A 9,342-nucleotide genomic window follows, 5' to 3' on the forward strand; every position below is an offset into this window, starting at 1 on the left:
TATATATATATTTTAAATTAACACAATTGAAAGTTTGATATCAATTATTACATTTAGTTAAAATTAAATATTCACATACATTTTATAATTTTAATTACATGAATTTTAGTAACTTTTTTATTTAATTTGAAGTTTATTACTATGCTCTTAGATTTACAATATTTTTGGATGCTTCATTTGGCACATACAGTTAGGTATTGGTAGGCACAGGTACCTGTGCTCAAAAAAATGTTTGATGTATCATGAAGTAGAGCAATGCTGAAATGTGAAACTCTAAAAATCCTCAATGTAAACTTATGTTCATTTAGAAAAACGGTTTAACGATGCTATAATGGCTGAGCATATTTGGGTCCTGGGTTCCATTCTCAATTTTTATTTATTTTTTTTTTTTTTATACACCTTTACAACTCAATTGCAGATCTTAGTCTCCTCTAACCGCTTTCTCCAATTGTCACGTTCTTGTACTAATGCCATCTAGTTTTTTACTCTCAGGATATTTTTAGCATATCCTGACACACCGTCTGATCATCTCAGGTTTAGTTTCCCTTTCTTGATTCTATCAATTGGCTGTTAGCAGTATTTTCCACATTCATCATCTGCCATTCTGTTCAGACAATATGCCCTGTGTATCCAAAACCCTTCAGCTTCATTGTTCTGACCATTTCAGGCTCTCCAATGTTTAGCTCTCCAAGGTAGAGCGCCAGGTTAATCCATCTCTTCCATTCTTCTCCAACTCTTCTACCTCTGAAAATTCAGAGAATTTATCTTGTGAAGATTAGGAGTTTTTTTCAGTAGCCTTAGATGTCCAAAACTCAGTGTCATACAGAAGCATGGGGCATACCAAAGTTAGCATAGCCTTTCTGGAGAGCATTCACCTCTTCAGCTGATTTCTTAGGCTAATGTATCAATGGCTGTGGTAATCCTTCTAATCTCAACATCTGGGTCATTAACCTTAGTTATGGAAGCCAGGTAGATAAACTCCTGAACTTTTTCAAAGGTATGAAGCCCAATGGTTACTGTCTCTCCTGATAAGGGAACCTCCTCTAGGTCTGGAAACAATAGATCTGGTCTGAGGTGGATCTTCCTTTTCTAAAGCCACACTGGTACGAACCAAGTTCTCTTTCACTATAGAGCATGAGATGTGACTGGAAAGTAATGAGATACTTCAATAGTTGCTGAATGTACGTCTGTCACCCTTTTTGTGTATAAGGCATAAAATTGACCTATTTTAACTAGTGGGCCTTACCTCACCAGCCCATAAAACAAGATCTTTTAGTGCTTTAATAAGATCATTCCTACCACTTTTTAGGATTTTCTCTGGGAATGGTTCAGCACTTGGGGCCTTATTATTTTTGAGTATGCTAATGGCATCATCCTCAAAAGGGAGCTCGAGATGTCCAATTCTCTTCCAGTGGACTTTTATGTATTTCTTCTCCATTTTGCTGGAACCACAGACCGGTGGTTAAGTTAACTTTTTTATCCTTACAAGATTTTAATTTGTTTGTATTGGACTTTCTTTGTTTATTGACCAATCAGAAGATGTCTCTCTCTGCTGTTTCTTCATGTTGTGTAGGCTTTTTTCAAGCTTCCTTCTCTGTCTGTATTCTTCGAATTTTTCAGGTCTTTTTCAGATCTTCTTGTAGTTGTTTTAATCATTGCCTCATATGATATAATCTCTCTGTTCGTAGCTGCTTTACATTCTTCATGAAACCAAGGCAATATAGGTTATCATGACAGCTGTAGTGGATGGAGTGGTGCCTTTTTTCAACAATTGCTTGTCCATTCCATCTGATCTCCTGGGCTCCATCTGGTATCTTTCAATTTTATATTTATCTATTTGTTCTAGGAGCAGCTTAAATGCTCTGCATCTATAAAGTGATAATACATTCCGATATAAAAAGTAATCTTATGGGGGATGCTGGGTCGTTTCATCTTTAGACTGATCACATCTGAGGCAGGTTTAGGTTTTACTGAATATAGTTATTGTTTCGGATAGGGGAGCTATCCACCCTCTCTCGATATCCCAGTCTGTTAATGGTGCTGCCAATTTTATGTGTGCAGATCTGCTTTCCATAGGTGTTGATGACCAAAAGGTTTTACACTTTTAAACAAGACAAAAAAAAAAACAGTTGTCTAAGAGAATGTGGCATTAGAGATTTTACTCCATTAGACACTATGTATAGTGTACTGTGTTTGATTATTGTTCCCCTGACCTGGAGGTTCAGAGGCTGACTGCGGTACAATGACTGGGCAATGCGGTGCCACTTCCCTGTGCCATGGATTCTCACCTGAATTAGTCAATATTTATTTCACAGCGGTTCTGAAAATGATTCTTTACAATCACACTCTAGTTAGTATGGGGCAGTTGGTAAAAAGGAATATAAGGTCTACTTAATGGATTAGTTCCTCCAATTTTACCTGTATTGTGGACAAAACAAGTCACTGTTTTCTCTTTAGAGTGATCTCTAACTGACCACTTAATCTTTTGGAATTAATTATATTGGTTTTTAACTGGTTTGATCTTTTTTATATACTTTTAAAAAAATCTAATTATATTTCAGTGGTTACAGTATTACAATGAATCTTTGATTTTATATCTGCTCATCAGTAAAATTAAACAGTAAATAAATCTTGTAACTCCGCTAACAGCATCATCACATAAATATACCTTACTTGATTGATAAAACACATTTTTTATTGTTATGAATATATAAAGTTTTGCACTACATTCCCAAATTATATACTTTTTTCCTGCTTAATATAATTCATTTCACTCGCTTCAGTGCATTTTACTCACGTTTTTAAAATATATTCACTAGAAAAACTCTGCACCAGCAGTGATCATTTGAAATTCTCTGATTATACATACTTGGTTTTACAACTATCTAAATTTCATCAGGTTGATTCAAATACAAAATCATACATTTTTCAGAATTTGTCTTCCATTTAAAACTCATTGAGGTTTACTTGACAAAAAGTTTAGCTTCAGAATTCTGTAATCAGCTGTTTATGATTTCTAATCACATAACCAATATACTTTTGTTGCCAGTCTTATATAGTAAGTAACTTTGGGACTGTTTTTTTTTTTTTTTTTTTTTTTATCATTCAATTATTCAACATTCTTATTCTTGTCTATGAATATGAATCAATTCACATAAATTTTCAATCGTTTTTATATCAAATGATTCTTGCAATAATTTGTATTATGGAGTGTGCTTATTATATGTTATTTGGTCTTTTGGTTTAGTTAGGTGATGATATTTTAGATGACAATAGAATGGCATTAGATCACTTTATTGTACATTGATTTAGAGAGTTTAATCAAAATGTTAAAAGCAATTTCTGAGAAAATTGAAAAATTGATTCTATAAAGGGGCACTTGAGGCTAGTCAATTTTATTGAAATAGTTGCTATAACATCCCAGCCATATACTTGCCATAAATATTTGATTTTAGTTTCAAATAACTTATCGTTTTTTGAGTTTTCACACAGAGACTATTTTGCAAGACTTGGCTACTTGGAATCAGATAACAAAATGTGTATTTTTCGTTGAAAACCTAAATTTGAAATTTTGTAATGCTTCCCATTACTATATATTACATATATAGATTAGTGAAAGTAAAAATGGTTACAGAATTTTCTTTTTGATCAATATTTAATGCTTAATATTATTAGAAGTTTCTGTCACATGAGAGTAGAAATGGTTAATTTTGCATGCTACATCTGTTTACACTGAGCACTATTCAACAACCGGAGTTACAGGACTCGGCATGCTTTGAGGGTCCCACTATTTTATTGATAAAATTTATCAATTAACTATCTAAGCAGTAGTGAACATGTCTTTAACTTTTTTTTTTGTTTTTTAACACTGAAACTGATGAATAATTAATTTTTTTATTGCCCCGCTCCGTGGACATTCTGACGATGCAGCTTCCAGCTGGGAAAGGTACGCTGGTGTGTTGACATAACCCTTGGCCTCACCTTACTTATTGCTTTAGACCTAGTTTGCTTTATTCCTTTGTCTCTTTAGTATTGTTTCATCTTTTGCTGACATATATCGCTTTAATTTTCTAATTACTATAGTTTATTTATACAAATAGTAGTGTATTGCAAAGTTTCAAGTATTTTTTTATAGTTTTTTACATGAGAATTTTCCAAACTATATTAATAATAATCCTTTTTATTTTGCTGCCTTGGCTATAGACATATTATGTAAGTATTGTATCGGTAATGTTTTTTTATTTAACATTCTTTTGTTTATTTTTTCTTTATAGTTTATATACCTGTTAATGAAGCTGACAGTTTTGACCAAACAAAATATAGTTATTGTTGGAAATTTTGTGAAAATATTTAAAAGATAACTGTGTAGTTTGCATTTGACATTCTAAAAAATAAATTCTTAAAAAAAAAAAATATGTATATATTTAAGAAGTTGTGAAAGATTCTTCTAATCAATTTATGTACTTCATTTATAAACATTTTTCATTTAGGGAATATATTCCCGTCTTTAGAATTACTGTTGTATAGATTTTTTTCAATTTGTTTAGATTTTTAGTTCAACAATATCCCTCAAAATAGTATTTTTAACAACACTATTTAAAACATTTTAACATTTACTAGTTGTGTTCATTGTCCTCTCTCGATAACTTGAATTTCTGAGAAAGAAAAAATTACTAAATTTAGAAATACTGAGTCCAACAGCGATTCACGTTAAGATTAGAGACAACCTAGATTGAGTCAATTGGAAGGTTACAACTCCTGGAGGGTAACATAGCATATGATAACTTCATGGACAACAATAATGGGTTCTAAGGAAGTTGTCCTACATTGCCTTGGCAAACAATTTCTTAGTGCCTTAGACAAGGAATTATACTATCAGTAGAATGATCCCTTTGGCTTCAACATTAAAAAAAAAAAACAATCTCATTATTTAAAGCTCCCTCTGCCCTAAATATTCCATTTCGAGACTAAATCAGTTGTTGATTTTAGAAACAGAAATGGAGACATGGAGGTTGTCCATCCAACTGGTAGAACCAATGGGTCATCAATGATTTAACCCTATACAGACTCACAGTGGAAGAACTTTAAAAAAATTTTGCTTTTGTGTTTTTAATACTTATTCAGTAATGAGGAACATATTTGTAAAAAATTTACATAAATTTATGAAATTAATTTAAATGAAAAATCGATCTTTATTCTGGTACACTTGGTCCCTTAAGAATAACAAATTGGAAAATTTTAACAGTATTTGTCTGGCTATAGCATTAAATGATATTGAACAAATTTAAATAAAACTATGATAATAATCATATATATAAAATATGAACAAAAGATACATATTTAAGTTATATTGATATTTATTATTTACAAGTTTACGGAACATTGATATTTGAGAAGATGGATTTATGATTGATCTTAAGGAGGAAGATTTACGGATTGATATGGGTAAAGAGTTCCAAAATGAGGTAGCTCGAATGGTAAATGATTTATCAAAGGAAGCAGTTCTATGGTGTTAGTTTTTAAGGTTTTTAATATAAACGCATCAAGAAAGTATAATCTTCAGCTACTGAGATAGAGCCAACTTAGCTTGGAACTATAGTGTGAGATATTAGAACTTCTGGGAATACTGAAAATGAATCAGCATGCAGTTCAATGCATATGAAGCAGTTCATTCATCTTTTCACTCTCATATCTTGTTCATCGGATAGTCCTCCATTTAACTTTTGGTTTTCTAACGGCTAGGCCTTTTTGTTATAAACAGAAAAGCAAATTTAATATCCTGGTTTCTGATACAAAATAAACAAAAACTATTGAAAAAATGAATTATTATTTTCTACTAATTATTTGGTTATTAATGTTTATTATCTTATTTTGTTGAAATTTAAACTTTGAGTTCACTGGCAATCTATTTCATAAAATTTCATTATAAAATAATTAAAACTTTGTTTTCCTGTATGGCGTTTTATGATGGATGCCACTGGTAGTTGAAATAAATGAAGACCATTCTCTAACCTGAGTTACTGTTATTGTCTTTATTATTTTCACGAATTAAAAGAAAGTTTGTTTCTAAGGAGGTGGTCATCGGTCTTAGGACAAGGAGGGAGGTCAATGGGACCATTGAAACTTCTTCACAGATTTCCAATATTTTTTTTTTTTAATGTTAAAAGATGAGGTATCCAAATGGATACAATGGCCTCTAAAGGGCTAAGCCCTGTATAAAGAGATTGTCAGAATTCACTCAATGAGCTCAGCACTGGGTTTAGAAACACCTATAATTTTAAGCTATAGGAAGTAACTTGTTGTTTTGAAATTTAGGGGTGTTTACATCAGGACCTGTCCACGTCTTACTCCGGGTAACCTAATTGTATGCAGAAATCTTGTTTAAATTATTGTGGACCAAGGTGGGTTGAATTTTTAGGCTTATTTTTCTGTTTATGGTTTAACATGCCTGTATTATATTTTCTTTTATCAAATATGGTTCCCTGAAGGGGCAAACTATTGGTTAGTTAAGTGAATAATAACGGCTTGCTTGCATGCCGCAAGAGATAATTTAAGGCAGTTTTGCATTTGTGGCATCTTCGTGGTCTTCTGGCATACGCGGCAAGGGGGAGCTTCACAAAAATGAGACCTCTGACCCCGACTTTATACTTGAAACAAACTTAAAAAAAAATAAAAAGCACTGGGAAATGCGGATTATGTAAATCCGACAAGGGGTCATATTTTTATTTGACATTGAGATATTTATATGATCATAATTTAGATTAGAGAAGTGAAACATGTACATATTTATTTATTCCTGCTAAATTTACAGCTATTGGTAGTGCTTTTATCATTATATTTTGTTAAAATGTAATTAGAGGAGTGCAAAAAGCAAAAGGAAAGGAATTCCATTCTGTAAAAGGTCATCAGTAGCTTTAGTGCTTTTGTACATTTTATGCAAAAGCTCTTTGCTACATTTTATTTAATTTTTCTTTCCAAAGAGATTTTATTGTTTTGAATAATGATAACACTTAAATTAAGTACTTTTCCCCTCTCCCCACTTTTTTTTACTAGAAATTGGATTCTATTCGCTCAAATTGTTTATCCTTGTGTATATTTCATTTCTAAGAAAAAGAAACATGAACATACATAGTATCCAAAAATTATTTATTGCTCAATCTCTTCTGATATAGAGTATATTTATTCTTAAAGCTTTAGAAAATAACTGTATTTGTTCCCAACATAGTCAACCATTATTTGTACAATATCAAGTTTTATTTTCAAAATATCGTCTATTTTATTCATTCCTTTTGTTTTTGATATTGAGTGCACTCTGTCGCATATCGCCAAAATAATTTAAAATTTTAATTTTGTTTCAGTTGTTTGAATGAAAGAAAGAACATTGGGAAGGAGCAGAGGTGTCGACGTACTGATTCTTATTAATTTAATTGAAAGCGAATCCTTCAGTATTATTTATAATTGTATATTTATTAAAGTGTCTATATTGTGATTTTTATGATTTATTAATTTAATAATTTTTTCGAATCTCTTTAGAGATGTTTAGTTGAATCAAAATGATGCTATTTGTGATATTTTGTTATCATACGTTTTTATATTATTTATATGCTGCATGTAGGAAAATTAAAAAAAAAAAAAATGTTTTGAATATACATGTCAAATAAACTATTCATATACTAGTAAAGTAAACTTGATTATAGACGTTTTAATGATCATAAAAAGCTAATATAATACTTACTGAGTACGGGATTCAATATAGATTTTAGTTACCAGTTGTTACAAATAAATAAAGTTTCACTTACTTTTCTTGAAAGAGGATGATTTAATAAACCAGTGTGTTAAACTTAATATAAGTGTTAACTAAAATTAAATGAAATTATTTGACACGAATATTCATGTTCATTATAATTTGTATTATACGGTACGTGTTTTTTTTTTGTTTTTGTTTTATTTTTAGTTTTAATTTTTAAAAAAATTGAGAAATTTTATATTTATAGAATAGATAAGATGTTTAATATATACCCGTTAGATGGATAAACAAATTTATATGTTGTTCATGAAATATATATTGTTCTTACAGCCTCTATAATGATCGCCTGTAACCTTACCATTTCAGATTTAGTGTATCTGTAATGATATGAACTATTAGATATTTATTTTAAAATGTTAAAAAGCAATAGGTTATAACCTAACCCCCTTTCCAAATTATATATTTATATCCACATCAGTTTTCGTTTTTATCATCCTTTTCCTCTTTAAAAAATAGTTTTATCACTATCTAATTAATGGTAACTAGGTGCTGCTAGTTGTGGATTTATTTTATAATATTTAACAGCTTAATTATCTCTCCACAATGTATTTATTAATTAAAGAATTAAAGTTTTTGAATTAGCTACATGTCACTTGTTAAGCTTGTTTTGAACAAAAATATGAACTCATCATCTACAGTATTAATGCAAAAGTAATTGAGGAGAGACAAATTTTTTTTAATATAATGAAATCTACTCTGTATTATTATTATTTGTTTTTTTCTGGTAGAATCAGCCCTTTTATTAGTTATTACATTTGTTTTAACATCAGAACTACACTATCTAGTTTATTGTTCTACTAAAATAAAAATAATGAACAATCAACAGTTTTTTTTTTTTAGAATTATACGTTATTTATATATTTTTTTTATTACCAGATCTGCCTGTTTGGCCTTTCATGGTTATAGTAAAACTTTGTTAATTTTTTTTTTAACAGTTGGTAATGGAGGGTATAGTCTCTTGCAAGACACCTCTAACTATTTAGGTAATTATAAGTAATAAACATTAAATTATTAAAAATAATAATAGTTATGTAATGAAAGAGAAAATAAAAAACAAATAATATTTATACAATAATTGAATTAAGCTGGAAAATTTGATATAAGAAAAAATTAAATAAAAAATTTTAACAGATTGTCTTTGACGAGCCCAAGCTTCAGTCTTCAGGATGAAGTTGGCTAGGTTGTAAGCCACTGCACCTTTAGTTGCTTGTAACTGAGAATGGTATTTCGTAATTTTTTTTTATGATGAAATCATCTATCAACTCCAGTATTTCTTATGAACCAAGGGGAATCTATTGCGATTTTAGGGTCTTGAGTTATAATGCTTGTATTTTTTTTCTTTTTGCTGCTCCCTATACTTCACAGCTGTACATACATAAAGTATTGTTTTTTCTATGAAAATTGGATCTGCTTTTAATCAAGATTTTCTATTAACGATAGGATACAGCATTGCTAATCTTGAGTAGATTTAGATTACTTTGACATTGATATAATTCCAAGTAAAGTGACGATTGAGATAAATTCCAAGGTATCTT

General features: G+C 30.2%; 1 protein-coding gene across 17 annotated transcripts in view; it reads left to right on the forward strand.

Annotated features, from left to right (window-relative positions):
* LOC106686615 (uncharacterized) overlaps positions 1-8,224 on the forward strand; it is a 220,772-nt gene extending 212,548 nt beyond the window's left edge. For 15 of the 17 annotated variants that reach the window (XM_067046905.1, XM_067046904.1, XM_067046913.1 and 12 more), the window contains one exon: positions 7,359-8,224. In XM_067046905.1, coding sequence (XP_066903006.1) covers positions 7,359-7,422 — 64 coding nt within the window. In that variant the 3' untranslated portion in view covers positions 7,423-8,224. Of the gene's footprint in view, positions 1-3,930; positions 3,947-7,358 lie in introns of all 17 variants that reach the window. The other 2 variants (XM_067046908.1, XM_067046912.1) reach the window with 1 other exon arrangement.
* Positions 8,225-9,342: the final 1,118 nt, after the last annotated feature.

This window comes from Halyomorpha halys, unplaced genomic scaffold, assembly GCF_000696795.3.
Source record: "Halyomorpha halys isolate HHAL.00 unplaced genomic scaffold, Hhal_1.1 Scaffold36.1, whole genome shotgun sequence".
In the NCBI taxonomy this organism is placed as follows: Eukaryota; Metazoa; Arthropoda; class Insecta; order Hemiptera; family Pentatomidae; genus Halyomorpha; species Halyomorpha halys.